We start from the raw sequence: 25,598 nt of genomic DNA, 5'->3' as shown, positions 1-25,598 counted from the left end.
GGAAGTTAATCTGAACCGTACTATTTTAGTGTTCGCATGTCCTCGAGTAAAGTAGTATGTAAATTCATTAAACGCCAATCTATGCTAAGTAGATATGTTGTTGTTGTTGTTGTAGTATCTCGACAGAACATGCATAAGTATCGTAGTTGTGTTTGGTCTGGAACCGTCAAATTCACATAAAAAGCAGAAGCAGTCCTCATGATCTCAAATCATTCGCCATATCAATGCATCAATCATCAGTAATCAATCAAAATCTGGTATCTATATACAGGCATGGGGATAGTAGTGTGTATATCAGTCTGGAAAACAAAGGAAATATCGTAAATAAAAGAAGGCAAAGAAATCAAGAAGACGAGGTAAACATGAGTCGCAACTTGCTCGACCGCTTAGGCGTGTCTTTGGCCTGTTTGGAATCCCGCTCCGATAGACCATCGTGCTTTGAGTAACTCCGCGTGAATGCGGGCTTGGATGGAGTCTTTGACGGAGTTGACGGCGGAGGGGCCTTGGATGGAGTCTTGGAAGGCGTCTTCGATGGAGAAGGTGCCTTGGAGGGAGTCTTCATCGGGGTAGTAGGGACCTTGGACGGGGCCTTTGGCGGAGGGGCCTTTGAAGGAGACTTGGCCGGAGGAGGAGGCTTGGACGAAGACCGCATCTTCGAGAAGATGGAAGTAGTGGGTGGTTTCGACTTGCTCTCCCGGCGAGGCGTGTGCACACTGCGCGAGCGACCAGTGCGACGCGATGAAACCGTCGCGGCATCATCGTCGAATTTGAATCGAGGATCCCGCGTGTTGCGCGCGTTGTTTACGTCGATACCGGACATGGTCGCTGCGGTGTGCGTGATGAATTCGCCGTCGACCTTGGTGCCGGTGCTCTTGGCTTCGACGTCGGCAACACCGCGACGCCACATCTCGACTTGACTGAGACACTCTGTGTTGATCTCCATCAATTCTTCGGGCCTTTCGGGCTCCTCGACGGCCTTGGGCTTGTTTTCGGTTGAGCCTCCGCCTCCGATCTGCTTGATGATCTTGTAGCTGCCAAACATGACGATCGTAGCGCCAATTCCGACACCGGCGGCAATTAGGAACTGGGGACTGGCGAGGAGAGCCCAAACAGCTGGTGCAGATGTCTTGAGCATCGAGATGGCCGCCGGGGCCATTTTACCGATGAGATTGCTAATCTCCGCCAGAGTCAGGGCGACGGCGGCCATCGCATCTGGATGCTGCTGCAATTGAGACATTGCCGTCGTCGCACTGTAATGCAAGCATTCCGCTTCTTCCAGTAATATCTGCGCACGGTTCACCAGGCTATTCAGTTCAGGGTCCTCGATCTTCTGCAGCTGCATGTTATTGGCCGGAACGGCTCCGGGCGGACCGGGGTTCCGTGGTACCATGGCCTCAGGATTGTAGTCGCCGTACGCGAGGTCCATATCGACATCTGCATCGCTCATGGTGCGGCCGGTTGGTGGGCGTTGTTGCGGCACATCCCGGGTATTCATGATGGGCTGGGTGTGGCGGCGCGGGAGGGCGGCGGGTGGTGGAGCGTACACGGACTCCTCATCGCTATAGTGCGAAGGGGCGCGGGAAGAGGCGCGACGCGGATGTTGACTGCGACCGGAAGGGCGTCGTGCAACCGACCTTGATCGTCCACTTCGTCGAGAGGATGCGACAGACTGCCCGTCATCGAAGCTGAAGTTTTCCATGGCCTTCATGGCTTGTCGCTCGGCGACTTTTGCATTGCGCTCGTATTGGAACTGCGACTTGCGTTCGCGGTAGGCATTTCTGGCATTATTGAAGATGCCAAAGACTTGTTTGCTCTGTACCAGTTAGACTTTATGCAAGAGACTGTAGAAGAAAGCAGATGACTCACAGTATTGACGACCTTGCCGGACTTGTCAATCACGGCCACTGTCTCGCCAAAAGGCATGATGTATGTATGTTGGATATCGCAACACGGCGACCGGTGATCGCTGATAGCTGATTGCTGAATGAAGATTTGTTTGAAGAATGGTTATTTGAGAAGCACGAAAAAAATGGCGTATAAAAAGAAACGAAAAAGGCCGGATCGACAGGAGCAACGCGACGAAGCGGTGTGTATAGATCCAGTCACGGTGGAGATGGATGCAAAGTCCCGGCGGATGCGAGTCTAGCGTGGAAGTCGGATTGGAAAAGAGTCGAAGGACACACGAGTCAGTGTCCCGGGGTATATATATATGATGTCCACAATAACCGATGGCAAGAGAAATAATGGTGCCTGTTGTTCAGCCGGTGTTGTTATAGATTCAGACTCCGGGTACTTGTATGTACTCCGTATGAGGCGAGACCGTTGGACTCGGTGGAATAAAGCCACGAAGAGTCTTGACGGATGTAAGATGAGAGATAATAATCAAGAATAATATAGAATAATAATTAAGGGAATTAAGAGCAGGGAGGCAGGAGGAATAATTGCGGTTTTAATAGGAGGGGTCCACGAGCAGAACAGCACTGCGGGGGCATATAGAGTTGGTTGGGTGTCGAGAATTCATCCTTTGAATTAGAAACAGCATCGAATCGCCCACACAAAGCGAGGGGAGCAACTCGACGAAACTGGAATTCTCCGGTGGAGTTGATGCTATGCGGACATGAGTGGACAGCGACATTGGACGAACAGGAGATCGTGGAGCGCTGCGGTGTTGTTGTCGCGGTGTGATTGACGGATTTTCCTGAGTGAGGCAGTTGGGTAGATTATTTTACTTTACTAGAATAGTGCTCAGGTACACAGTACTAGCACTCAGTACTTGTGAATCATCGTGTTATGGATTTCTATTGGGGCCAAAGTGAAGCGAGTTGATTACCGCTTCTGGACTGGCGGTGATGCAATGTGATTTGATTGGCTGGACAGTCACCGTCACTGTGGCTCGTGTGTGGCGCACCTTACCGTATTACATTACATCCCACTATGTATTATTCTGTCAACACTTGATACTCCATATAGAGTAACTACTCATATGTACTATCCTCATAGAATAGCCTCGTATGATCTCATGAGAAGGTTGTTCTATTTATATGCTGCCAAATGAGCTACAGCTCAGCTTCACTACTCTGTACATGCTCAGATAACAGTATCATACAGCTTCATGCAGACCACGAACAACCTCATTCGCTGGCTCTTGCCAGATAATGTGCCTGAGTGCGGTCGATGTGTTTCAACGATTGATCAATCCTCGGTCTTCAGTCCAGCCCAGACTGAGATCCTTCCATGTTGATGCCCGAGTTGGATCTCTCATATAGACACACATACCAAGGGATACTTAGGATACTTGCAGTCAATATCCAGTCAACATCCCTTATTCCCTGCTTTGAGCGCCTACGTGCTCTACGGTCACTGCGTTACTCCCTCGGGATTTCACCATTCTGAAGCTGAATGGCATAACTGTCTCTTTTCTTTTTTATTGACTCGATCGACTGAACCAAGCCCTTGGTACCATAGCCTTAAATTAACCATGGCCACCCTTAAACCCAGTATGCCTTTGGCTCGATTATCGTGGGAACCGAGGTCAGTATGCGCCATTACTGCCAGTAATATCGGTCGCATTGTACAGAAACTAAGCCAGACAGATACCTCCCCTCGGAAGTACCTGGGTTCTGCTGGAATCTCAAAAGAAACAACAGCAAAAGCAGCTTCAACAGTGGTGAGTCGCTTTCTTCTGTTTGTTTCTGTTATCCACGTATCGCACCGCCACAGCCGAATTTCTCCAGTCTGGTCACGAGACTCACCTCGACATCGCCTTGTCAACGCCACGAGAAAAGAAGAAAAGAAAAGAAGCGAGGTACAGAATTAGTTGGATACATGAACAACATACGATAATTGACTTGTTCTCTACGTGGTCCGACCGGATTCAGCTCCGCCCACAATACGGAGTAAATTTGCACTGCATCATCATCGGACATTCAACCGACCAACAGGACCATTTCCCGGATCTAGGAAATAATCCTTCTTTATAAATAAGAAAAGAACACAGCTGAGATTTTATCAGCAATGGACAACACAGTCGAGTCCGACAGCACCTCCGAAATCGACGACCAGACCAAGGCCTGGGAATCCGATCCTCGTCTCGTGACTCAGCGCCTCCACGATGCTGACAACGAGCTGAATTCGCTGGAATGCGGAATTGGCCATCGTGTTCAGGCCAGTCGCTCCGTGTTGGCATTGGTTCTGGATGAGGAGTGTGTGTTCGCTGGGCTGCAGGGTGGTGACATTGTGGTACGTATTATCCACCCGATGTCGGTTGTGTGGTAGCAATTAACAGTGGGTAGGCGTGGTCGCTTGAGACATATGATCTCGTACTTTCGGTCCATGCGCACAAGGAAAGCGTATTAGGGCTGTATCTATCGGAAGATGGCGATCTGCTGTTTTCCAGTGGTGGCGATTCCGTCGTCAATGTGAGTGCATCTACTGCAAATCAAGGAAAACAGGAGAGATAACAGGTCCAGGTCTGGTCAACAAGGACATTCGATCGTCTCTACTCCGTCTACTCCCACCATGACGTAGGCGATATCTTTGCCGTCGCCTACTCCTCCACTCTCAAGACCATTTACTGTGGTGGTCAAAACACCAGCATTCAGGTGCGTCACTTCTTACCAAATCCGACGATCTCTTCAATTAACGCTAGCAGTGGTGCGACCTCTCCAAAACCGATGCAGCTGCAACTCAAACATCAGCAGCTCATCTATCTCGCCGGACGCATCGGTTCTTTGACTCTCGTGGTCCAGATGGCACCCGCGCTCCACGCCCTGACTCTAGTTCAGATGGCAGCGCGCAGGGCGGGCAAGTTCTAACGTTCAAACGGGATCATCATCGGCTGTTTTCGCACCATGGCTATGTGAATGCGGTGCTTCTAGTCCGGGGCTTGATTGAATCTGCGCCTACGGAAGAAGTGCTCTTATCCGGTGCTGGTGATGGCGTGGTCAAGTTGTGGCGGTTAGGTGATGATGGCAATACTGCGCCGACGCAGATGGCGAAGCTACAGAATGGTGATCCTGTTCTCTCCATCGCCGTTGATGGCTCGTTCTTGTACTGTGGGTTGGCTGGTGGAGCGTTGAATATCTGGAACTTGGATTCGCATCAACTGGTGAAGCGCATTACCAGACATACTGGTGATCTATGGGCTGTGGATATTATCCGGGGGATTGCCGTCTGCGGTGACTCGAACGGTATTGTGAAGGTAGGCCGCCCCTCAAATGTCTCAAGCCCAGGACAATCGCTGACAGAACAGAAATTCAACTCCCGCTTCGAAGAGGTCGGCAGCTGGGTCGCCCACGAAGGAACCATGCTCGCCTCAGCCGCAGGCCACTTCAAAGACCGCCGTATCTACGCTACCGGAGGAAACGACAACACCGTTGGTATCTGGGACCTAACAGAATTCTCCATGAACCAAGACGAAGTGCCCCCAATCAGCAATGGTACCCCTCCCCCTCCCCCCGCTCCGTGCAAGCAAAATGATGTACTAATAACGCAGACGAACTCGTAAACGCCCTGGCCAAATTCGTCGCCTTCAAAACCATCTCCGCCAGCCCCAAATTCAACGGCGAATGCAACCAAGGCGCAGCCTTCCTCCGCCGCCACTGCAACTACCTCGGCGCAAAAACCAAACTCCTAACCACAGGCGACGACACCAACCCCATAGTCCACGCGCGCTTCAACGCAACCTCCCCGCACAAAACCGACAAAACAGTTTTATTTTACGGCCACTACGACGTTGTCGGCGCAGACACCAACCGCCCAAAATGGAAAACAGACCCTTACCAACTAACCTCCATAAATGGCTTCCTCTACGGCCGCGGCGTCTCAGACAACAAAGGACCAATCCTAGCAGCCCTCTACGCAGCAGCCGATCTAGCACGTACAAAGGACCTCCGCTGCAACGTCGTCTTCCTCATCGAAGGAGAAGAGGAATCCGGCTCCCAGAACTTCCACGATACAGTCCGCCAGCACAAAGACCAGATCGGACCTGTAAACTGGATTCTCCTAGCAAACAGCTACTGGCTCGATGATTCAAACCCATGCCTGACATACGGCCAGCGCGGCGTCGTCCACGCAAACTTAATCGTCACATCCGATCATCCAGACCTCCACAGCGGAATCGACGGTAGCGCCCTCCTCGACGAACCGCTCAAGGACCTCTCGATGCTGGTTAACACCCTCATTGCCCCGAAAGGTCGCATAACTCTGCCTAATTTCTATGACCCCGTTCTCCCGCCTACACAGGCCGAAAAACACCGCTACGCGGCTATCGCTGACATCCTCCTCCCGCGACACCCGGAGATCGCAGACCCAGAAGCCCTGGTTACCTCGCTCATGCACCGCTGGCGCGAACCATCGCTTACAATCCACTCCATCGAAGTGCCCGGGTCCAGTAAATCAGCTACAACGACGATCTCCAGAAAAGCAAAGGCCTCTCTATCCATCCGCATCGTACCAAACCAAGACGCAAATGAAGTCGCGGCGAACCTTACAGCGTTTGCACAGGAACAATTCGATAATCTCGAATCAGGAAACGAACTTACAGTCGAGATCACTGGTAAATCAGATGCTTGGCTTGGAGATCCCGACAACGAGATTTTTGAAACGCTCGCGGATGCGATTACCACTGCGTGGACGCCGGATACGCATGCTACCAAGCATCACTATCCGCCTATCGCTTCGTCCCCGTCACTGTCACTGTCACTGTCACCTGGACCAGCGACACCAGCGCCCGCTGCGGGGGTGACAGGTGGGGATAATGCGGCAGCTGCATCAAGGCCTGAACTCCTCCGAAAGGACTCATCGGATAGTCTGGCATCGCATATCGACAGGATCATCATGTCGACGACAAGCTCCTCAGCTAGGAAGAATGCAACTCGCAAGGGCTCAGCTGTTGGAACGACAGTTCCGACGTCCTCGACATTAACCAGCAAGTCGACCGGAACGGGAACTGGAACTGGAACCGGCAACGCAACATCCTCCTCTTCCTCAGGCACCGACACGCCAGATCCCGACACCTCAAAAACAATTGACGAAGGATCGACCCATCTTTCCCGGGAACCGCCCACCGAACCACGCCCGTCACACCCGCAGACTGGTGAAAAACTAGATTCTCCCTCGCGAACTGGCGTTCGACCAATCTACATCCGTGAAGGAGGGTCTATTCCTACGATTCGGTTCCTGGAGAAGGAGTTTTCTGCGCCGGCGGCGAATTTGCCGTGTGGGCAGGCTAGTGATAATGCGCATTTGGATAATGAGCGGTTGAGGGTGGAGAATTTGTATAAGAGTCGGGAGATTTTGAGATATGTGTTTGGGAGGTTGCCGGAGAAGGCAAGGGAGTAGTTTTTCTATTTTCTATTTTTTAGGTATTGATTTATGTCTGTTATGCAATGAATCAAGTATGGGATGTTTGTTTGTGTTTACTTTAGTTCTAAGAATGTAGAACTACCTCCCTTGGCGAGGGTGGTGTAGGAATGTGCCTCAAATCCAGCCTGTCTGTTATTCTGCACGGCTTCGAGTCCTCTCGGTCGCATTTCCTCTTCGTACTGTTCTATGGCATCCTTCGCCGAGATCTTTCCGCCAACTGCCAGTTTCAGCTTATCAGCCAGATAGCAAGCATCGACAATCGCGTGGTTCACGCCCTCGCCGCGGACTATATATATCAGCACCACCACCATATCACAGCAGGGGAAAGAAAACTTACAAGGAGTCATGCAATGCGCAGCATCCCCAATCAACGTACACTGCCCACCCCAAGTATCCCACTCAACGTACGGCCAATCCATCATACCAACAACAGCGACCTGCGCATCCTCAGGAAGCGATGCGGCCATTTCGCCCACGGGCCCGAAGAACGATTTCCCCCGCTTCATAAACACTTCGCGCCGGGATGTCTTGAGTAATTCTTCGTCGTGGGCATTGTCCTTGTCGGACTTGAGCCATGATAGAAACATCTGTGCTGTGTATGAGTCGCCTGGTTGCTTAGGAGTATTTTGTAGTGACCAGAAAAGACAAGTATTCGTTTCTGGGTGCGTAGCGAGGAAGTATAGAGGATCGATGGTCTCCTTGATCCGCTTATACTGATCTTCAGTGACAGGGAGGCCTGTCGCCACGGCGTTGATAGGAAGGTTCTGGGCTGGGTACGTAGTCGGAGCTAGGACTTTGCGGACAGCTGACATGGCACCGTCTGCCCCGACTAGAATATCACCGGTAGCCGTTGTACCATCCGAGAATTCAACCTGAACTCCATCCTCGGTTCGCCTGACATCGACAAGTTGTTTATCCCACTACTTCAGTTAGCACATCTCCACCGGCCCGACCCGAGTCCTAAAAACCCACCTGCACATCAACCCCCCCAATCAACGCCTCCCGAATCCCACTCCTCCGAAACCGAAACTTCCGACTAGCAGGCCTCCTCCCCTCAACCACCCCCGATTCCCCATTAACCCACGGCACCCTCCTCGTCCCATCCAGCCCCGTCTCGCGATCAATCTGCGCCTGACAAAGTCGATCAAATGTCTCGGGGAGGAAATGCGTTGCCATGGCCTCGAGGGACCATTGGATTGTGAGGCCCCAGCCTTGTTTTCTGACGGAGGCGGAGGATTCGCGCTCGTAGATTGCATAGGGGATTGAGTGGAGGTTGAGGGATTGGGCGAGGGTTAGGCCGCCGATGCCGGCGCCGATCTGGGGGTGTTAGTTTGGTGGAGCTTGAGAAGGTGGATATGGGGATGGCGTACGATTAGGATCCGCTTGTGGGGATTGAGTTGGGTAGACATTTTGCGCTGAATCTTGGGTTGGTTCCTGGATATTTGGAAAGGGGATACTCAGGGAATTTGAGGAGACAAAATCGATAGCAGAAGAGCAGGAATTGTGGGTTCTCTGTTGGAGCGAAGCCCATGAGAGAGGAAGAGAAGATGAAGGGGTTTGCACCTGTAGCAAACGGCCAAGCCTCTCTTGCCGCTTTTGGCTGACAGGGCTAATCCCTGTATCAGGTCATGTGACATAGGTTCCTTCCATACTTGTATACTCTCTCAATCGATCAAACGCGCAGAGTTAGTTATACTGTAGTTATACTGTTATACATGCATAAGCCCGGCGCGAGCAAGTATAACAGCTCAAGGTGGCTACTCAGCCCGTCTATAGGAATCCGTGGCTACTCCAGGTTTGTTTCCGCCCATCTCTCATCCATATCTGTATGCTAACAAGATAACGACAAGGAACCTTCCGTCTCGAAATGGATGAGGTTCCTCAGCAAGAATCACAACGTCAAGTTCGTTTGGCTCCAGTTCCTACCCTACACGACCAACACATATACCCGGATCGTGCCCGTGGCCAAGTTCACCCAGATGGTCGGGAATGGTCGACGTTTATCTATCGCCAACGAAGCCTTTCTCCTAGCTCCAGGTGACTGTCTGGTAGACGAGGAATTGGCAGCTGGGTCGTTCAGTCTTCTTCCAGACCTCGACACGGCCTATTGCCAGGCACACTCCGAGGGAACTCGTGTGGTCATCCAGTGTGACTGCGTTGATAGCAAGAACGGACAACCTATCGAGAGATGCGCGCGTTCACTGACTCGACACCTTTGCTCGAAGTTTCAGAGTTCGACCGGTCTTGTTCCTTATATCGGATTCGAAGTGGAGGTGGTCTTTATGAAACGCGAGCCAGATACAGTTACATATACCCCGATAAGCAGGAATCATCAGTGGTCCGGTATTACCCAAGAGGATTCTGTGCATTTGAACCTCATCGAGGGCTGCATGAGTGCGTTGGAAATGGTTGGTGTCGCTGTTGAGCATGTCCATGCCGAGGCTGCTCCGGGACAATGGGAATTTGTGCTTTCGCCTGATTGGCCCCTCCCAGCTATCGACGCACTTCTCAAGGCTCGAGACACAACCAGGATTGTGGCTCGTTTGTTTGATGTACATGCGACGTGGCACCCGCGTCTTTGGCCTGACCACCCTGGCACTGGGGTGCACGTTCACATGTCCTTGTATGACCCATGGAAGGGACAAGAACCTAGACGCGACACCCATTATATAAAGAAGTTCCAACACTTCATGGCTGGCGTGCTGCAACATATTCTCGCCATAATGGCGTTCTCCCTTCCACAGGAAGTCAGCTACGAGAGAGTCAAGCCGGGAATCTGGAGTGGCGGCGAGTACGCCTGCTGGGGACTGGACAACAAAGAAACCCCTCTGTGCCTCATTGAAGAGAACCATCTCGAGCTCAGAATGATAGACAGATTGGCTAATCCATACCTCGTTTTCTGTGCTATGCTGAAGGCCGGGGAATATGGCATTGAGAGACAGATGTCCTTGGTTGCCGGACAAGTCGAGACTGCGCCAGCGAAGCTCCCACCGACCAAGAGAGATGACCTCATGCTACTTCCCAAGACCTTACAGGGGAGCCTCAAGGCTTTGGAAATCGATCCGATTTTGGACCAGTATACGCCTAATGTCATTGGAGATCATCCTATGGCTATGGTACGGACTTATATTGCTGTCAAGCGGGAAGAGGCAGAGATATTGCAGAAGATGGAGCCTGATGAGCGACGAGCGTGGTTGATTTCTAGGTATTAGAGACATGACCTCGTCCGAATGTCAAACTGCATGAGAGCCCTATGGTGTCACTGCTTATATCATTCGAAAACGAGACTAATGTATCATATTCCAATCTCTCTATCCACATAACGCACGTAATCTTTCCCGGACAAGATAGCCCTGGAAACACTCCCAGTTACGTCTCCAAGCCCGAGAAGGAGACAAACTTTGATCCATGGTATATTATATCCCCGAATAAAGATAAATGGTGTGAGCATGGCTCAATTGACGCCCGAGTAACTTCTTTATTGACCTAAGCTGGACTAACCGTAATCAACCCCATGTGGAAAGCGGCTGAGACATACTCTCTCAATTCTGTAATGACGCCACTCTGCCAATATGCCAACAGTTGCACTTGTCAGTCATGACTAGTAGAAGTCTTCTGATAAAAATTTCGGCCACTAGTTGGCATATCCTTGAGCCTTGGAAGAGATGCACGCGGGATATCATAGATTGTCATCGAGAACAGGAATGAAAGACGGCTCCGGATTTGTGGGCATGTTGAATTTGAAGAATATGCATTCCTCTCTCGCAACAAGTTCTTGTTTCCTGTGAATTCTTTCGAGGCTTGAAGTTTCGGTAAGCAAATAAATAGATGGGCCTATAGCTTCTATTGTAGTGGGTATAGCCACTGTAACCGATGCATGCAACTCTGCTGCACCTTCTGGCAATTCCATGCCATGGGTGTCTCTCGGTGCTTTCAGGGCTGATTATTACGATTACGGTCGTACTCATCCCTTGTGTGTTCTCGCTATGGGTATGATCTTCTTTGCTGTCAATGATGATTGCTGCTGATGAGAGTAGACGGGGGTGGTGTTCGTGGACTGTCTTCTTTTATCCCCTGGAAAATTTTTGACAAGTTGGAAGAAAGGTTGGGAGAAAGGAAAAAGCCATGTAAAATCTTTAATATTATTGGAGGTACCAGTACTGGAGGGTACGTATTGCATGGTATTTGTTCGCGAATTCTACTAACTTCTTCAGCTTGATCGCCATTATGCTTGGTCGCCTTCAAATGGACGTTAAAGATTGCATTACGAAGTACCAAAAATTGATAGACATAGTCTTCAAAAAACGTTCAGGAACTCTGGGATCGATTATGGATTGGATTACCAAGAAAGCGAGCTTCATTTGGAGTGGCCAAATCTACGACGATGAGCCCCTCGAAACGGAAACCAAGAAACTCGTAAAGAGCCAACTCGGAAATGAAAATGCAAAACTACTTGAGGGGGAGGGCAATCCGGGCTGCAAATTGTATGATTCCTATCCTCTCGTTGATTTACATCAAGCTAATATATTTTAGATTCGTTGTGGCTACCCGGAGAGACGCACTCAACAATCATGGCCCGGTTTTCCTGCGTTCCTACAAACATCCTCATGATTCTCGGGGCCTCAGCAATGTCAAGCTTTGGCAAGCTGCTCGTGCAACATCTGCTGGCCCCGCATATTTCTCTTCTGTGAAAGTGGGTGACTACGAATTGGTTGATGGAGGTTTGAGTGCCAATAATCCTCTCGGATGGTGAGAACAACCCCCCCCCCCCCCCCCCGTTCCTAGCTAAGATATACCGCTGACCCCTTCAGGCTATGGACAAAAGTATTTAGCATCTATGGCATGGGCCGTAGAGGCCAACTGCTTCCTCAGCATCGGTACTGGCATTGGCTCCAACCAAGCACTTACCGATCCTAGGAAAGCACCTGGCCAGGCCATATCAGCTATAACAGCTGCTGCCACCAATTCTGGGATTGCCCACCTTCTCTTCAGGACTCTTATTGATGCCTTTGCTCCAAATAGTGGGAAGCCGAAATACTGGCGTCTCAATGTCAACAAGCCTATCCGTAAAGTTATTTACATAGAATTCTCGGAAATAAAGAAGAGCATTAATTAAAATATCACTCAAAATAAGTATTTGTTTAAATTGAGACCATAATAATATAAGGTCGTATACGAGAATAAACTGCACTCTCTCATTTTTATCAGTTTCCTGCATGTAAGACCTCGTCTATTTGCGGACCATCGATACCTCCGATTCCCCGAATTCCCACTTCATATCTGCTTATCCGCCTGGGGCAGCCGAATTATGTCCCAAGGCTCAAGACCCAACCTGAAAAGGGATGTCCGTCCTCCCTTTGAAATACCACAGACCTTCTGCTACTACACGACCATCTTCCACGAAATGGGTGCCACAAGCTTTCTGGAAAAACTGCCCATAGAGCTGCTCCAGGCCATTCTGTGCTGGCTGCCTGATATCCAGTCACTGCGTTCTGCGCTCCTGGCCGCGCCGTTTTTGTACGCCGCATCTCGTGACTTGCTAGTCGTCAAGAGCGTATTGCTCCACCAGCTTGACAGGAGCCTGCTTCACGATGCTTTGGCGGCAGATAGAGCCGCACTCAAGACCAGCTGGACTGAGACAGAGGTAGATGGGTTTCTCGAGCTTTACGTCCAGCGCTCAGAAGAACCTTTTTTGTCTGATCTTACCTGTTCCCTAGCCCAGGCGGCGCGGCTGGTGCGCTTTCATGTGTTGATCGACGCGTGGATCGAGGATATGACGGCTCCGATACTGGCTGCGAACAACCCTCTGCGCAGAACGGCCGGGTCGCAACTTGAAGAGGCACAAGCTCGTCCACTCTCCCAGACAGAGCGGAGACACTTCTTCATTAACTTTTACAGATTTCAGATCTATTCCCATTTGTTCCGGGATCCTAATAATTGCCCGTACGACCACCCCGATGACAGGTATGAAGCCTACTTTGCGCAGTTTTCTGCTTGGGAAAACGAACAGCTAGCCTGAATCCATGACTATCTGCTAAGAGTCATGAAACCGGGTAAGTAAAGCCTATTCAGTTGGGACAGAGTCGAATGAGCAACAACATTAAACGTATCGGATCAGCATTCAAAGAAGTGGCCGAAACCGACTCGTCCTGGGTTTCATTCTTCATGGCCTCTGAGACCAGTCCGGGTTTGGACTCTTTTGTCCAGCAGTATCATCTCTCGCGTGGTCTGGAACATATCAAGCGATTCTTCGACGCCAACACCTTTGAGAAACGGCGTGCGGTCCTCACAGGCTCCCATAACCAACAATCGCATTTTTCGTTTATGTCCAACATCATGCGTGAAGCCCATGAGTATGACGACATCTCCATTACCCTGAATCAAATGAACACAGATGACGAGGCGGAACTGGTGCGTCGGCCATGGTACGCAGAAGAGCCCGACACCGGACCCGAGAAGGTCTGGCGATGGGCCCTTGCCGATCAGGACAGTTCCGCGTTTGAATTTGGTCTGCCACAGGGCCCCGCCAGAGAGTGGGCGTATGTTCTATGGGACCATGAGCGGTTGGAGGAATGGGGAGCATTTGCTAAGCCATTCAAGTTTATGAACAAACAGGAATGTGAGGATTTGTGGGAGAGACAGAAACAGGATGAGCATCTAGCTTTAGAGCAGGTGGCACACACATTGAAACTCCCTGTTTGGGATTAAAAAAAAAAGAAAAAAAAAAAGTGTTGACTTCTGTATATGGCTGAAGCCGTCTGATAATTTGGCCGCTCCAATCGATCCACGGAAATACTTACTTAACATTCCTTACTCAGGCGTTATCTCAGTAGTAGCAGTAGTAGCAGTAGTAGTAGTAGTAGTAGTAGTAGTAGTAGTAGTAGTAGTAGTAGTAGTAGTAGTGTGTGTATCTAGGCTGCGGCAGCATCCGTAAAATCCGTGGATTATTATTATTGTTCATACACGCATCTGTCAGCCTTGTAGGCCGAGCGGCGGCAGGTCCTGCGGGCGGCCGGGTAAGCCGCCATAATGGTAATCGCTATGTACATCGTGGCTTTTCTACACATATCCTGATCTGTTGTATGTCTCGTATTGCTGGTTTCGTACTGCTGTTCCTGTGACCATGAAGATCCATGGACTTGTTGGATGCTGTCTCGTTTTCCGTCTCTGCTTCTGCAAGCGCCTAACCCTGGCTGCGCTATGCTGCCGGCTGCTTCTTGTCCGTTGCTGTGACTTGGTATGTGGTTGGTAGAGTCTGAAACTGGCTTAGAAGGCCCATCTCGAGCATGAATCGCACTGCCTTCGGTATAAGTCTGGCCGTGTTAGGTAGGCCCGGTAATCCAGCCCCCGCCTTGACCCTGCGTAAGATGGCGCATCCGGGGTCCTGCCTGGTTTGTACAGTGGAGGAGAACATGGCTGTATTCAACACTTGTGATATCTCAGCTCCATCATCACCCGTGCAATGTGAGCTAAATCGTTCGCTTGAACCACCTGAATTTGACAACAGAACACATTGATGTTGCATAAATGCTATGGCCTAATCCCATACCTCTGAGCGCCTTGAAATTTTTGCTGCATCCCTAGACAACAGAAGACGGCAAGAAGCTGCCGTTTGATTCGGAAAACTGGACGTAACAGGCAGCACGCAGAGCCGTCGAGTTCCCCCCTTGGCAGGCTTTCGAATCTGAATTGAAACCTATTAATTGCGATGAGGAGGGCGATGAAATGTTTCATGATGCGGTGGATACATTGTTCAGTCATCAACCTGATATCGATTGTATTTATGGTAATGTGCGCCGTGACTGTTTTCGACCATTGGCTAGGAAGTACCAGGGAGGTGGCTTTTGTCTCCATGAATTGACGATTTCGTCGGAGAGATTGCATGCGCTGGCTAAGCTGCTTCTCGTCGCGCAGTTCGGGCCGTTCAACAGTCTTGATATTGAGGAGTTTCCAGATCTCGACAAGGTGACAAGCTGTATTGTGAAGGCATTTCATCGGAATCCTGATGTCGGTATCACTTGGCCGATGTTCGATGATGCTGCGAGGGGAACAGTATGTACATCCTCGCCCTTCGAATGCACTCCTAATAACCATTACAGCCCTTCCTCTTCACGTCCTTGTCGCAAATTCTGTCAATTTTTACTGGTCGACTAGACTCCGATTACTATCTTGAGGATCTCGTACCTCAACCTGTAGCAACTTTCTTAACATTCCCCATTATCATGCAACTGTGCCTCATCATTCGGGAGAATATTTATTGGGAAGGCTTTCGGCAACTCCACCGCTACTACCCGGAAACCGATCCAGTCGAAGTGCCCACTATTGCTGACAACATCACTTCCCTTGATGATGCAGCTGTCCTCCTCATCTCCGGGAAGATCATACACACCTGCGAAGAGGCTCTCTTTGGGGCTTTCATCCCTATCCCTTCCAAGGACGGATATGAGATTCAAGAGCAACATGACCACTGGCCTGAGCTCTTCTCCTGTCTTCTTCTTGAACTGAGCCCCGTACATGATGTTTCCTGGGGCAATATCAATCGACCTGGCTGGTCGGTAACTAGCGATGAGCTCTGCTTTGGAGAGAAAGACAATGGTGCGGCTTTGGTATTTCAAAAGGGGTTGAAAGAGACTACTTTTACAAGGAACACTGAGCAGAAGGATCCGGCGTATACAGCGACTGCATGGAGGGGAAACGGTACCACGGAGATCGACGTCGAGACAATCGAAATATGGAGTGACTTATACTCGACGGAGAACGACTGAACTGAAAATCCAGTCTACCGGAACATGTTGTCCCGACTCGGCGTTTCTGCAGAAATGGTCTGCTGCATAATGCATACCCCGTACGCACTGTGCATAAAAAAAATTAAAAAATAAAAACGGTCGAATTATGCACGCTCCAACCAGCTATACCCAAAAAGGAAAAAGGGACAAAATGCCCGACAACGGCGGCGAATCTTCTCCTAAATCCGCCTAACAGGTTTAATTTCCGGCATTCTTGCCTTTCCAATCAGCAAAGAGACCTTCACCGGCAATTCAAAAGTACGCTGCAGGTTGCCCTATCGGGTTCAGCACAGACGGCCAAGTAATCTGATGATCCGTTTGACAGGGGAAAAATAGCTATAGGGGGGAATACCGAGTAGCCGAGTTTCTGCAGAGTCATGGTGAAGGATTTCATGACAGAGGGGGGTCTGCTATAAATGTAGATTCCCCTCTTTTTCGGTCTGCAGCTTGCTGCCGGACTGAATGGTTCTCTATTAATTGCTTCAATTGAATCTTTCAACTCTGTGATTTCTTTGAATATTGAATGCTAATACATACAATGGGTGAGATTCAGCCAGAGATTTACATTCTCAATCGAGACGCTGAGGAATCCGCGCGGTATGCATTTGTCTCCGTTGAAGATCCCTCGCACCGTTAGGGACCACTTGAACCAGACATCGATCAAGAACTAACATGTTGGGGCTGTAGTCTCAACTGCCAACATGACTTCCTACTCGAAGTCTACGGAAACAACCTGATCCATCCGTCTATTCCTAAATCGAACATTCAGAGCGTCGCGGATATTGCAACCGGCACGGGGTATGTACATCACTCAGCGCTGATAAAATTGATGATCAGGGAAAGTAATGAGTGAGATGTATACAGAATCTGGCTTCGAGATGCGGCCACCGTGTTAGGCATGTGGAATCGCAATCCTTCGAGTCCATACTACCTTCACGGCTTTGATATTTCATCAGCCCAGTTCCAGCCCCTCCCTACGCAAACCAACGCAGAAATCTCCTTATCCCTGCAGAACTGTCTCGAGCCTTTTTCATCGGAACATCATGGGCGGTATGATTTCGTGCATGTGCGATTATTGATTGGTGCTCTGAGGAAGGGCGAGTACGAGCTCGCCATAAAAAATATATTCGACATCCTGAGTATGGATCAATGACCATCCTGCTTCAAAATGCTGGTAACTGACAGCATGCAGAACCCGGTGGCTACTTCCAATGGGAAGAAACCGACATGGACTCCATCGAAAGCGATATATCCCCCCAACCACCAAGCCTCATCGAAGCCCGTCGCCTTCTCCTCAGTTCCTTGGACAAATCTGACCTCTACACAAAACCCGCAGAACACATCAAGAGCGAAGCAAAATGCATCGGCTTTAGCAACCTCCATATCGTGGAATACAGTAGTACTACAAGACCGCATCTGCGGGACCGGTCCCGTGCTTGGCTTACTCGGGCACTGCAATCGGTGATGCCCATGGCGATGATAAGACTTGGAAAGGCAAGTGAGGAAGATTTTGGTAAGGAAATGGCCAAGGAATTGATGGCTGAGTTTGAGAGCGAGTGTGCTGAGGCAATTGTGGGATTAAATATGGACATGGTTATTGGAAAGAAGCCGGAGCGATTGGAGAGTGTTCTGTGAATAATAATGTCTTTTTAATACTGCTATTGTCGCGATACATGAGCGGATCTGATAATGATAATTGGGACATAATCGGCGTCGTGTGTGGTGACCTCTTCCGATGTAACGACAAGTCAACACCATTGTTCTTCCTCATTCAGCGAACTTTCCAAATAAACACAACCAGGTATATTCATGAATCTGAAGTATTAACAACATTCTCATATGGTGATTTCCCAATTGGGCAGTTAAGGCCATTCAGTTCCGCATTCAAGATATCATTACGTCAGGGCTCTCTAACCAGTTTCCCACCTCATTCCTCGAAACATGATCCAATATGTATTTACTATTTGCAATAACAACCTGAGCAGTCTGTGGATATTGCCTTTTCTTGTCAGCACTCACTACTACCGAGGTCGGCGAGATATGCCTTATCCGGGTGGTATATAAAGTCAACATGACGGATCACGATCATGATTCCTCCCAATCCTCAAGAGAGCATCACGAAAGCGGCGTCGACAAAAGCCATGAACAAGAAACAATGCGACCACCATCCCACCCTGCCTCACGCACTTTATGGAACTTTTCCACTCAATGGTTCCTGGCCCCGCAAGGTACCGGAATCATAGCTCTAATCCTTCACCAATTGGACTATCAATTTAGCGGAATCGAGGTCATTTCCGTGGTAATCTGGATATACACCATTACCTTGCTTGCGCTTTGCTTGTTTGCCTACCTCCTCCGCATCATCCTATACCCTCGACATGTCGCCCGGGTACTGCGAACAAGTATCGTTGAAACCGCATGCATCGCTAGTATCCCCATTACCTTCACCTTGATTATTCAAATGACCACACTGGTCCTGGTTCATTCGTGGGGAAAGGCGTGGGGAATTGTCTCGTACGTGCTATGGTGGATTGATACGGGTATGGCGGTGGTAGCGGTCATGGCCATCCCGTATGTCTTTGTCAAGGTCCAACCGCCGGGCGTCAAGGCCATTTTACCGGGTGTGTTGCTCCCATTGATTTCCGCATTGACTTCTGCTGCCGGTGGAGGCGTCATCTGCGTATACGGACAAATTAGCCCGCGTCTCCAAGTCCCAGTTATCATAGTCTCATACCTAGAAATCGGTCTTGCACTTCCAATGGCTCTCGGATTGAGTGAGATATTCGCGACTCGTCTCTTCGACCGCTCTTTTCCAAAGCTGGAACAAATATACCAGGATATGATCCTCTGTGGTCCATTTGGCCAAGGTAGTTTTGCATTCCAGGTTCTCGGACAGGCAGTTTCCAGAGGCGCCTTTGCAGAATACAACCGTGGCACGTTCTTGACAGCTCAAGCTGCACAACCAGTTGCCTTTGCGAGCCATCTCGCAGGCCTGCTTTCTTGGGGGTATGGGACATTTTGGTGGTGTTTTGCGATTATCAGCATTGTGCATACATTTATCTCGCAGCCCGGTGGGATCAGGGGGTCGCATTTTAGTATGTCGGCTTGGGCGTTGGTTTTTCCGTGGGTAAGTCATCTCTCACTCTTCGTGCTTATGCAGCGTTGCTTATCTTTTCGCAGGGAGTTTATACAAATGGCGCTGTACAGCTGGGGAGGATTATGGATGCGCCAGCATTCAAAGTGTGGTCTACAGTGCTTTTCATTTTGATACTTGTCATTTGCATTGTACTTCATATCTTCACTATCAAGGGCCTTATTACCGGAAGGGTCTTGGGTCTTGCGCATGGTTGGAGGAAAAGTGCTTATAGGGACGACACTGGTGATAAGGAGGTTTGATATATAGAATGATACGCTACACTGAAGATAAACTTTGAGCTCCTTACTCTTATTCACTGCTACCACATTTGTCGCATGACTCCCTGGAGATATAGCTATCCTTTGCTCTCTTCTTCTCTTCTTCTTTCAGCATCCATCATCAGCATCACGTTTTCCACACGACTATCTATCTCTCATTCAACCAACCCGCAAGACTGTTGGACCCTATCTTGATGAATGATTCATCTACATGTACTTATATAAATACCGTGAATGTAATATAATAATGCATTGGGACCCCCTATAATTGACTAGACTTTAAGAATGATATCCTGAATCTATGATGGACTCACAAGTCCTGGCTTTCCAATGATGACCTGGCCTGTGCACATCACATTGCATCACATTCTGAACATGCCCACTGCATGCAGTGAACAGCAAACCTAAAGATAACATAAGGACTCAAGTACCTATTACATCCACCATCAGCCAGCAGTCTCCCTCCAGCTGGGAGCTGCTATTTGTCAAACTTTTTTGGGCTTTTTCAAACTCTCCAGAAGCTTTTGATAACGATCATACGGACTCCCTGAAACATTTTGAATATGCACCTCTTTACCTTTCCTTGTCCATCCCCGCCCACTGGTACCCAACTTATCAGCGTTATGAACTGACCCTCCCACCATCGGATCCAGCAATGTACTGAAATCCCTGTTTGCCGGGCTAATGAATAATGGGTTTATGATACCCACAGTCCGGCATTCGTTATCCAGGGCTTTTAACTCGTTTTCGGGAGTTGTTTCGGATGGATCATATGAGGAACTATAACCGGCAACTTCGTTGTCCGTACCCGATTTTGAGGTTTCTGATCGCTCTGGGTTGAGTATTCGTCTTTCAGACTCTATTGTTGTTTGTATTTCTCTGGGCGACGGCTTTTCGTGTGGCGTGATATGTAGGGCACGTAGGTGTCTGACTGCGCCTGGGTATACGGATGAAGTTCGACTAGATGTTCTTCTAGCTGCTTGGACAGAATTCCTGATAGAGATAGAAGTGTCCCATAACATATTGGGTGGAATGTATCAGAAATCAGATATGATATTGATAGTGTGAAGATGCACAATACATGTGGCAAAATCTGAACTGTTTGGATGCAGGCCTTTATATAGGGAAGGTTCTCAGTTATTAGATACTATTGTCTGGCTTTATGAAGTCACATTTGAAGCATTGGTAGTCTGGCTACTCATAAAATGGCCCAGAAGCGGGACTGACATCATTTGTACATTTTTCAATGACCATCCAGCCATTCTTCGAGAATGGTCTTCAAGGATGCTCTGGAGTACGAGGATCCCCGCTATACATGTATCGGCTCAAAGTGCATAAAAGTATTGTTGGTCCTCCACCTGCCTAATGAAGAACCAGAACCATGGAACGCGGTAGACCAGTACTTTAATTGGCAACTCAGCGCAGATTTCAACCAGAGCAACATGACTGCTTCCATGTATCCTTTTTCCCCGCATGTAGTTTTAGTGTTTTTGCTTACATTTCATGAAATCATCGTGGCGGCATGAGCCCAACTTAGGACAGCCACCTATATATGACATATATCAAGCAAAGTGGCCATTCGATGTTTTCAAAATCCATAGTACACTACGATTTGGAATTTTATACTATACAGTATACAGATATTGCCATGTCTTTTGCTCTTCTCCGATATCAAATCAAACCTCGCTCCCTTCGGCAGATCAACTTGCTCTCAAGAGCTTGTTATCATGGACAGCAAAAGGGTCAATGTGAGTTGAAATCCAAACTAACTTACACTGCTATTATGTATTGACAACCGACTTTGATGATTTCTTCGTTCACCCCGCATACCCCGATACCACTGAACCGCCCATTTTGATCCTAGACAAGAAAGCACGTGTGATGAAATGGGACGAAGCCAATGCTACATTGAGTGAAGCCTCAGTAATGAATCTTTATCTTGAAAGGAAAGATCGATGCTAATGCATCAAACACAGGTTAAGGCTGACCAGGAGTTCAACAACCAACCGATGAAGGTCCGGGTAACAGAGAAGATCACTGAATTTGAGAAGAACAAGGAGCCAGAATTGGATGAAATGTAGCTAAATTGTTTTTGAGGTCATATAAGTGCTCAGAAAATTGTATTTCAGTATTCCTTGAACCTGAAAAGTTTTTAGGATAGGATGTGTTTTGAAGAATGATTACCCTCCCTTATACGCGAAACTGGATTGTACTTCGTTTCCAAAGTAAAATTCGTGTTGAAAAAAAATTCCTTGGACACCTCACTTCTCCAATCGCTTGAAATAAGCCCTGATCCCTCCATCCGGTTTCAGCTACGTACACCTGGTTATACAATGGAACGCGCTTGAAAAGCGACGCTGGAGGATCATCCCGGTCTAAATAACCCTGAATTCGACCGGCAGCATTACGATGTTCCGGCCAGCTTCCCAGGCAATCGCCTCACTCTCGTAGTTAAAGTGCAAAATGGGGAACACCTTCAGCTGTCCGGAGTCCTTTGCATTTGGGAGAGAAAGCATTGCTCCCGCTCTGAGTGAATGGAAGCAACAATGGTCATCACATTGACCACGCATACGTATCGATTACAATCACCGTTTCAAAAGTTCGCCCAACGAGACCTTTTAAACATTTACCTAAGGAATGGCTAACAGGTTTAACAAATCACTCCCCGAGAAATCCCCAGGAAGCTGAGTCGGGCGGAGGCCGAAAACGACAATGGAAACGATGCCTTTTGGGCTGTAGAGTAGGACATGTCCTGCAGCACAGAGGAGGTCTCAAGTCATTACTCTAGAACAATGGTAAATATAACAAGTGCTTGTCTCCGCCGGGATTTATGCTGGAATTAAGCTTGAGTCCAGTTGTCGACGATGCTAGTATGTCTGTATCGTGTCTGTTCGACAAGAATCTGTTTTTGCATGGAATAATCACATCTGGAAAGCACTTCGCCAATCCAAGTCCTACTCATACGTAGTTGTCGATTAGACGACAATCATAAATCTATCAATGATACTCTCTATATCCACATAGCGCTTCTTACACAAGACGTAGCACAAAGGGAGACAAACAATATTCAAATAACCCAGAAACGAAATCATTACCGCAGCAGCAGCCTTTTTTCAGAATCAGAAACCTCAAGGCTAACAGTAGCCTCCTGTGCAACTCGCTCCATTGTGCTAGCAGTGGAATATTCGTTAGAAATCATTCCTCCAGGGAGTCCATGGAATATCGCAGGTAATATGGACGATTTCCACAGACCCAGGTCATGTTTGCTGTTGACCGAAATCGTCAACAAGAGGAAGATGATGCCCAATAAGATAAGCAGACCCGGTAGGATCAAAAAGGCCCAATCCACGGAAACGTACACCTGAGGTACGTACGCTATGCCTTGGACAGTCTGATTACTTATATCTCGGGCGTATTTGGTCATAGACGCTGCGATGTTGCTCATCACGTCGGCAAAGTTAGGGCCGTTAATACGTTGCAGAGCCAAATCTGGGGCTGTCTTCATGCACCAATGCCACAGTTGGTCTGTATTATTGTAGAGCATACTCAACGTGGTGACTCCGTTTACCCAACTATATGAGGGATCCTCGGGAACTGGACAGCCAGCAAACTGGGCATTCTCCCACAATGTAGATTCGGGTGGCCAATTGTCCTTGGTTAATGTGACATTGACGAGTGCGCCACGCTCAGGTTTCCAACATTTTCTATCCTGTTGTCCGCCGTATTCAATCGCCTTTGAGTCCTTGAATGAATCCCGGTATGGGATAATACTATCATTTCCTGAATAGAATATTTCTCCAAACTCTGGAGAGGATGTTTGGATCGATGGGACGCCCTTGGAGACAGAGACATTGTATGTTTTCACACATGGTGATAGAACACATTTTATGACATGGTTGATTTCCAGTTTCTCTTTGAACTTGGCAGCGGTACTGTTCCAAAGAGGCGAGAGTTCAATATATGAGACAGCCATGAGCGGGCTCCATACTCCCAGAATACTCTGATTTAGATACGGGCCAGTTCGATTATTGACTTTCGCTATTTGTTCGGTTGAAAAATCTAGCACAAAATGGCCACCATAGACGGTGTCTTGCCAAGCGCCCTCGATAGCATTATCAAACCAAGTTCCATCTGAAAGGGTGATGCTGCAAGGTACAACCTGAGCCTCATGGCTGCTGGTGTTGAATGAAGCAATGTCGCAGCCAACAAGAGTAGCTGCAGATGTGACATTTTCACATTTACTGCACCATCCCGCAGACTGGAAAGTAGGCCAGGTACAATTTCCTGAAGGACAGGTTGGGTTTAAATCAAAATTTCCTGACCACAGCCCAGTCTCAATCGCCCCAAAAAAAAGATCTGAAGTAACACCAGGGGTAGGTTTAAACGCAAGAACTGCTTGTTCAACCACTGCAGTGCTAGAGCTGCTGATAACTTGTCTGACAGGAAATCGAAGAACTTGCTGAATAAATGGATCAAATGCTAGGCTGAGGACGGTGATAATAGCCCCAAGCGACAGAACGGAAGATCCCTTACGCGAGCAACGGAGTAATATCATCACTGAGCCCCAAGGGCCGCGACTTGCATCATCAAACGACTGTAGGTCATATACCGGACGCTTCTTTCTACCTTGAAACCATATCCATTTGAGTTGCCCAATCGAGGTTCCGACCATACAGAGTAGAGCGGACTTGGATCCAGTCGCTAAAATAGACACGATCGTATTGAGCGTTAGACCCTTTGGGAAATTGGGCATTGCTTTCTGGTCGTAACTTAACAAGACGCTACAGATAGCGATAAAGCAAGCGATGCTGAAAGTGATTGAAACAATCTCCCAAAACCATGTATCCAGGATCAGGAAGTCACATTTTGAGGCAAAATTCTTCACTTTCGCGGTTGGTTGAGGAACGGATGTATGGAGAGGGATTTCTTCGCCCTCGTCCTCTGCCCTGGTTGTGCTAAATATTCCTTTCGGTCTCATATTAAGTGTGTTATAGAAGGCCAAAGATAAAAAGAGATAAAAGGGGAGAAAGAAGATTGTTGAAAGAAATGTGTTTTTGTACAGCTGATCAGCGACAAGGCTGCGCTACCACTTCCAATCGTCAATCTTTACCCAGATTGGAAGTAATACAGCAAACAAACACATAATCGGTAAACGAGGCTGTAAGATGCACATCTTTTCAATCTCACTATTATCGATGTAATTCAATGCGTCACCATACCACCAATGCGGAGTCAGAAAACAAGATCTTGCCGCTATGATCATGTAATTCCACCACCAGACGCAACAGATGGGACAACAGCGACCTGAAAATAATTACCATCCTAACGAGCAGCTAGCAAGTCTGCAACAGACAGTTCTTCTCACACAGCAGCAACAAGCGCACGCAAACTGCGAGCATAGGGGCAGCCAACAGTTGACCCTCTTCAGGAAACCCTGACCCAAGCTGACAGACCCGGAAGTCTTTGATGGTCATGATTAAATTTTTACCATCAATATCCAGTCAAGCTGCGTGCCAACCTTGAAGTAGATAAGGATGCTATATGAAAGCGACGTATGTGACCAGACACGGTACCCCTTTGGCCGCTTGATGGGCGAGGCTGGGAAAACAGCTACCAAGAGCAAGCCAGATAATATAACGAAGACGGTAACAACTGGTTTTATGATACCAAGGATCCTAAATAGACAGCACCTTGGGCCGGGAGATAAACATGTATCAAAGCACTTCAGCTTCAGAAAAGGGACGGGTTTTAAATTCGGCTACATCTCATTGCAAAGTGAATGGAAAAGAACCAACTGCCCTGCCCATGAGCCAATAACGGCAGAATGGCATATTTACCTCGCCTCTAATAAGCCACAACTACAAAATGTGCGTCTTGCTCGTGCTGTTGGTTATACTAGCCCTGTGTAGATCTATACTACACTGGTCTCATCTATATCACCCTACGACTGTTCACGATGTGCGGTCGACGGTGAGCCGCGGTGTTGTGTTGTACTCTCTGCGTCTGGATGCAATGGCGAGCTCACGGCGTGGC

At 48.6% G+C, this 25,598-nt stretch overlaps 14 protein-coding genes across 14 annotated transcripts; 9 read left to right on the top strand and 5 right to left on the bottom strand.

Annotated features, from left to right (window-relative positions):
• Positions 1-343: 343 nt before the first annotated feature.
• ASPGLDRAFT_65136 (uncharacterized protein) lies at positions 344-1,923 on the bottom strand (the record flags this gene model as incomplete). Its single annotated transcript, XM_022548859.1, has 2 exons — positions 344-1,813; positions 1,867-1,923. The coding sequence occupies 2 exons, from the start codon at positions 1,921-1,923 to the stop codon at positions 344-346; spliced, it is 1,527 nt and encodes a 508-aa protein (XP_022402643.1).
• Positions 1,924-3,916: 1,993 nt separating this feature from the next.
• ASPGLDRAFT_1294348 (glutamine amidotransferase subunit DUG2) lies at positions 3,917-7,385 on the top strand. Its single transcript, XM_022540892.1, has 6 exons — positions 3,917-4,239; positions 4,293-4,418; positions 4,470-4,601; positions 4,652-5,200; positions 5,252-5,438; positions 5,495-7,385. Exons 1-6 carry the CDS (start codon positions 4,015-4,017, stop codon positions 7,339-7,341), a joined length of 3,066 nt encoding a protein of 1,021 aa, XP_022402642.1. The 5' UTR covers positions 3,917-4,014; the 3' UTR covers positions 7,342-7,385.
• A 33-nt stretch (positions 7,386-7,418) lies between these two features.
• On the bottom strand, positions 7,419-8,774 carry ASPGLDRAFT_56510 (FAD-dependent oxidoreductase; the record flags this gene model as incomplete). The annotated part of the gene is made up of 4 exons (XM_022548201.1): positions 7,419-7,651; positions 7,703-8,285; positions 8,338-8,682; positions 8,736-8,774. The coding sequence occupies 4 exons, from the start codon at positions 8,772-8,774 to the stop codon at positions 7,419-7,421; spliced, it is 1,200 nt and encodes a 399-aa protein (XP_022402641.1).
• Positions 8,775-9,215: 441 nt separating this feature from the next.
• Positions 9,216-10,669, top strand: ASPGLDRAFT_167730 (FluG family protein). Its single transcript, XM_022542649.1, has one exon. It carries the CDS (start codon positions 9,237-9,239, stop codon positions 10,575-10,577), a length of 1,341 nt encoding a protein of 446 aa, XP_022402640.1. The 5' UTR covers positions 9,216-9,236; the 3' UTR covers positions 10,578-10,669.
• Positions 10,670-11,273: 604 nt separating this feature from the next.
• ASPGLDRAFT_56508 (uncharacterized protein) lies at positions 11,274-12,481 on the top strand (the record flags this gene model as incomplete). The annotated part of the gene is made up of 5 exons (XM_022548200.1): positions 11,274-11,355; positions 11,403-11,532; positions 11,580-11,849; positions 11,899-12,086; positions 12,177-12,481. 5 exons carry the CDS (start codon positions 11,274-11,276, stop codon positions 12,479-12,481), a joined length of 975 nt encoding a protein of 324 aa, XP_022402639.1.
• Positions 12,482-12,720: 239 nt separating this feature from the next.
• ASPGLDRAFT_44915 (uncharacterized protein) lies at positions 12,721-13,174 on the top strand. The gene is made up of 2 exons (XM_022546119.1): positions 12,721-13,009; positions 13,083-13,174. Exons 1-2 carry the CDS (start codon positions 12,770-12,772, stop codon positions 13,116-13,118), a joined length of 276 nt encoding a protein of 91 aa, XP_022402638.1. The 5' UTR covers positions 12,721-12,769; the 3' UTR covers positions 13,119-13,174.
• A 116-nt stretch (positions 13,175-13,290) lies between these two features.
• ASPGLDRAFT_1294296 (uncharacterized protein) lies at positions 13,291-14,175 on the top strand. Its single transcript, XM_022540891.1, has 2 exons — positions 13,291-13,418; positions 13,484-14,175. Exons 1-2 carry the CDS (start codon positions 13,409-13,411, stop codon positions 14,071-14,073), a joined length of 600 nt encoding a protein of 199 aa, XP_022402637.1. The 5' UTR covers positions 13,291-13,408; the 3' UTR covers positions 14,074-14,175.
• Positions 14,176-14,560: 385 nt separating this feature from the next.
• Positions 14,561-15,020, bottom strand: ASPGLDRAFT_44913 (uncharacterized protein; the record flags this gene model as incomplete). Its single annotated transcript, XM_022546118.1, has 1 exon — positions 14,561-15,020. The coding sequence occupies exon 1, from the start codon at positions 14,888-14,890 to the stop codon at positions 14,564-14,566; it is 327 nt and encodes a 108-aa protein (XP_022402636.1). The 5' UTR covers positions 14,891-15,020.
• Positions 15,021-15,090: 70 nt separating this feature from the next.
• On the top strand, positions 15,091-16,130 carry ASPGLDRAFT_80852 (uncharacterized protein; the record flags this gene model as incomplete). Its single annotated transcript, XM_022550092.1, has 2 exons — positions 15,091-15,417; positions 15,465-16,130. 2 exons carry the CDS (start codon positions 15,091-15,093, stop codon positions 16,128-16,130), a joined length of 993 nt encoding a protein of 330 aa, XP_022402635.1.
• A 426-nt stretch (positions 16,131-16,556) lies between these two features.
• ASPGLDRAFT_44911 (putative LaeA-like methyltransferase) lies at positions 16,557-17,971 on the top strand. The gene is made up of 4 exons (XM_022546117.1): positions 16,557-16,748; positions 16,839-16,949; positions 17,016-17,290; positions 17,344-17,971. The coding sequence occupies exons 1-4, from the start codon at positions 16,690-16,692 to the stop codon at positions 17,784-17,786; spliced, it is 888 nt and encodes a 295-aa protein (XP_022402634.1). The 5' UTR covers positions 16,557-16,689; the 3' UTR covers positions 17,787-17,971.
• Positions 17,972-18,306: 335 nt separating this feature from the next.
• Positions 18,307-19,547, top strand: ASPGLDRAFT_65133 (putative malic acid transport protein; the record flags this gene model as incomplete). The annotated part of the gene is made up of 2 exons (XM_022548858.1): positions 18,307-19,278; positions 19,332-19,547. 2 exons carry the CDS (start codon positions 18,307-18,309, stop codon positions 19,545-19,547), a joined length of 1,188 nt encoding a protein of 395 aa, XP_022402633.1.
• Positions 19,548-19,819: 272 nt separating this feature from the next.
• ASPGLDRAFT_44909 (uncharacterized protein) lies at positions 19,820-20,640 on the bottom strand. The gene has a single exon (XM_022546116.1). It carries the CDS (start codon positions 20,585-20,587, stop codon positions 20,051-20,053), a length of 537 nt encoding a protein of 178 aa, XP_022402632.1. The 5' UTR covers positions 20,588-20,640; the 3' UTR covers positions 19,820-20,050.
• A 497-nt stretch (positions 20,641-21,137) lies between these two features.
• On the top strand, positions 21,138-21,766 carry ASPGLDRAFT_44908 (uncharacterized protein). The gene is made up of 3 exons (XM_022546115.1): positions 21,138-21,313; positions 21,370-21,488; positions 21,542-21,766. Exons 1-3 carry the CDS (start codon positions 21,214-21,216, stop codon positions 21,644-21,646), a joined length of 324 nt encoding a protein of 107 aa, XP_022402631.1. The 5' UTR covers positions 21,138-21,213; the 3' UTR covers positions 21,647-21,766.
• An 890-nt stretch (positions 21,767-22,656) lies between these two features.
• Positions 22,657-25,039, bottom strand: ASPGLDRAFT_73111 (DUF3176 domain-containing protein; the record flags this gene model as incomplete). The annotated part of the gene is made up of 3 exons (XM_022549655.1): positions 22,657-23,400; positions 23,458-24,449; positions 24,919-25,039. 3 exons carry the CDS (start codon positions 25,037-25,039, stop codon positions 22,657-22,659), a joined length of 1,857 nt encoding a protein of 618 aa, XP_022402630.1.
• Positions 25,040-25,598: the final 559 nt, after the last annotated feature.

The sequence above is a fragment of the Aspergillus glaucus genome (genome assembly GCF_001890805.1).
Source record: "Aspergillus glaucus CBS 516.65 unplaced genomic scaffold ASPGLscaffold_6, whole genome shotgun sequence".
NCBI classification, from domain to species: Eukaryota; Fungi; Ascomycota; class Eurotiomycetes; order Eurotiales; family Aspergillaceae; genus Aspergillus; species Aspergillus glaucus.
The sequence above is the reverse complement of the archived record's forward strand: the minus strand, read 5'-3'. Positions and strand labels throughout refer to the sequence as shown.

Bases quoted from the DNA above. Each gene is read 5' to 3' on its own strand.
- ASPGLDRAFT_1294348 (XM_022540892.1), top strand. From the start codon at position 4,015: ATGGACAACACAGTCGAGTCCGACAGCACCTCCGAAATCGACGACCAG. The intron at 4,419-4,469 runs GTGAGTGCATCT...TAACAGGTCCAG, and splicing joins GTGGCGATTCCGTCGTCAAT to GTCTGGTCAACAAGGACATT. The intron at 5,201-5,251 runs GTAGGCCGCCCC...CTGACAGAACAG, and splicing joins ACTCGAACGGTATTGTGAAG to AAATTCAACTCCCGCTTCGA.
- ASPGLDRAFT_167730 (XM_022542649.1), top strand. From the start codon at position 9,237: ATGAGGTTCCTCAGCAAGAATCACAACGTCAAGTTCGTTTGGCTCCAG.
- ASPGLDRAFT_44915 (XM_022546119.1), top strand. From the start codon at position 12,770: ATGGGTGCCACAAGCTTTCTGGAAAAACTGCCCATAGAGCTGCTCCAG. The intron at 13,010-13,082 runs GTAGATGGGTTT...CCTGTTCCCTAG, and splicing joins CCAGCTGGACTGAGACAGAG to CCCAGGCGGCGCGGCTGGTG.
- ASPGLDRAFT_44911 (XM_022546117.1), top strand. From the start codon at position 16,690: ATGGGTGAGATTCAGCCAGAGATTTACATTCTCAATCGAGACGCTGAG. The intron at 16,950-17,015 runs GTATGTACATCA...AGATGTATACAG, and splicing joins GATATTGCAACCGGCACGGG to AATCTGGCTTCGAGATGCGG. The intron at 17,291-17,343 runs GTATGGATCAAT...GACAGCATGCAG, and splicing joins AAATATATTCGACATCCTGA to AACCCGGTGGCTACTTCCAA.
- ASPGLDRAFT_44909 (XM_022546116.1), bottom strand. From the start codon at position 20,587: ATGTTATGGGACACTTCTATCTCTATCAGGAATTCTGTCCAAGCAGCT.
- ASPGLDRAFT_44908 (XM_022546115.1), top strand. From the start codon at position 21,214: ATGTCTTTTGCTCTTCTCCGATATCAAATCAAACCTCGCTCCCTTCGG. The intron at 21,314-21,369 runs GTGAGTTGAAAT...CAACCGACTTTG, and splicing joins TGGACAGCAAAAGGGTCAAT to ATGATTTCTTCGTTCACCCC. The intron at 21,489-21,541 runs GTAATGAATCTT...CATCAAACACAG, and splicing joins CTACATTGAGTGAAGCCTCA to GTTAAGGCTGACCAGGAGTT.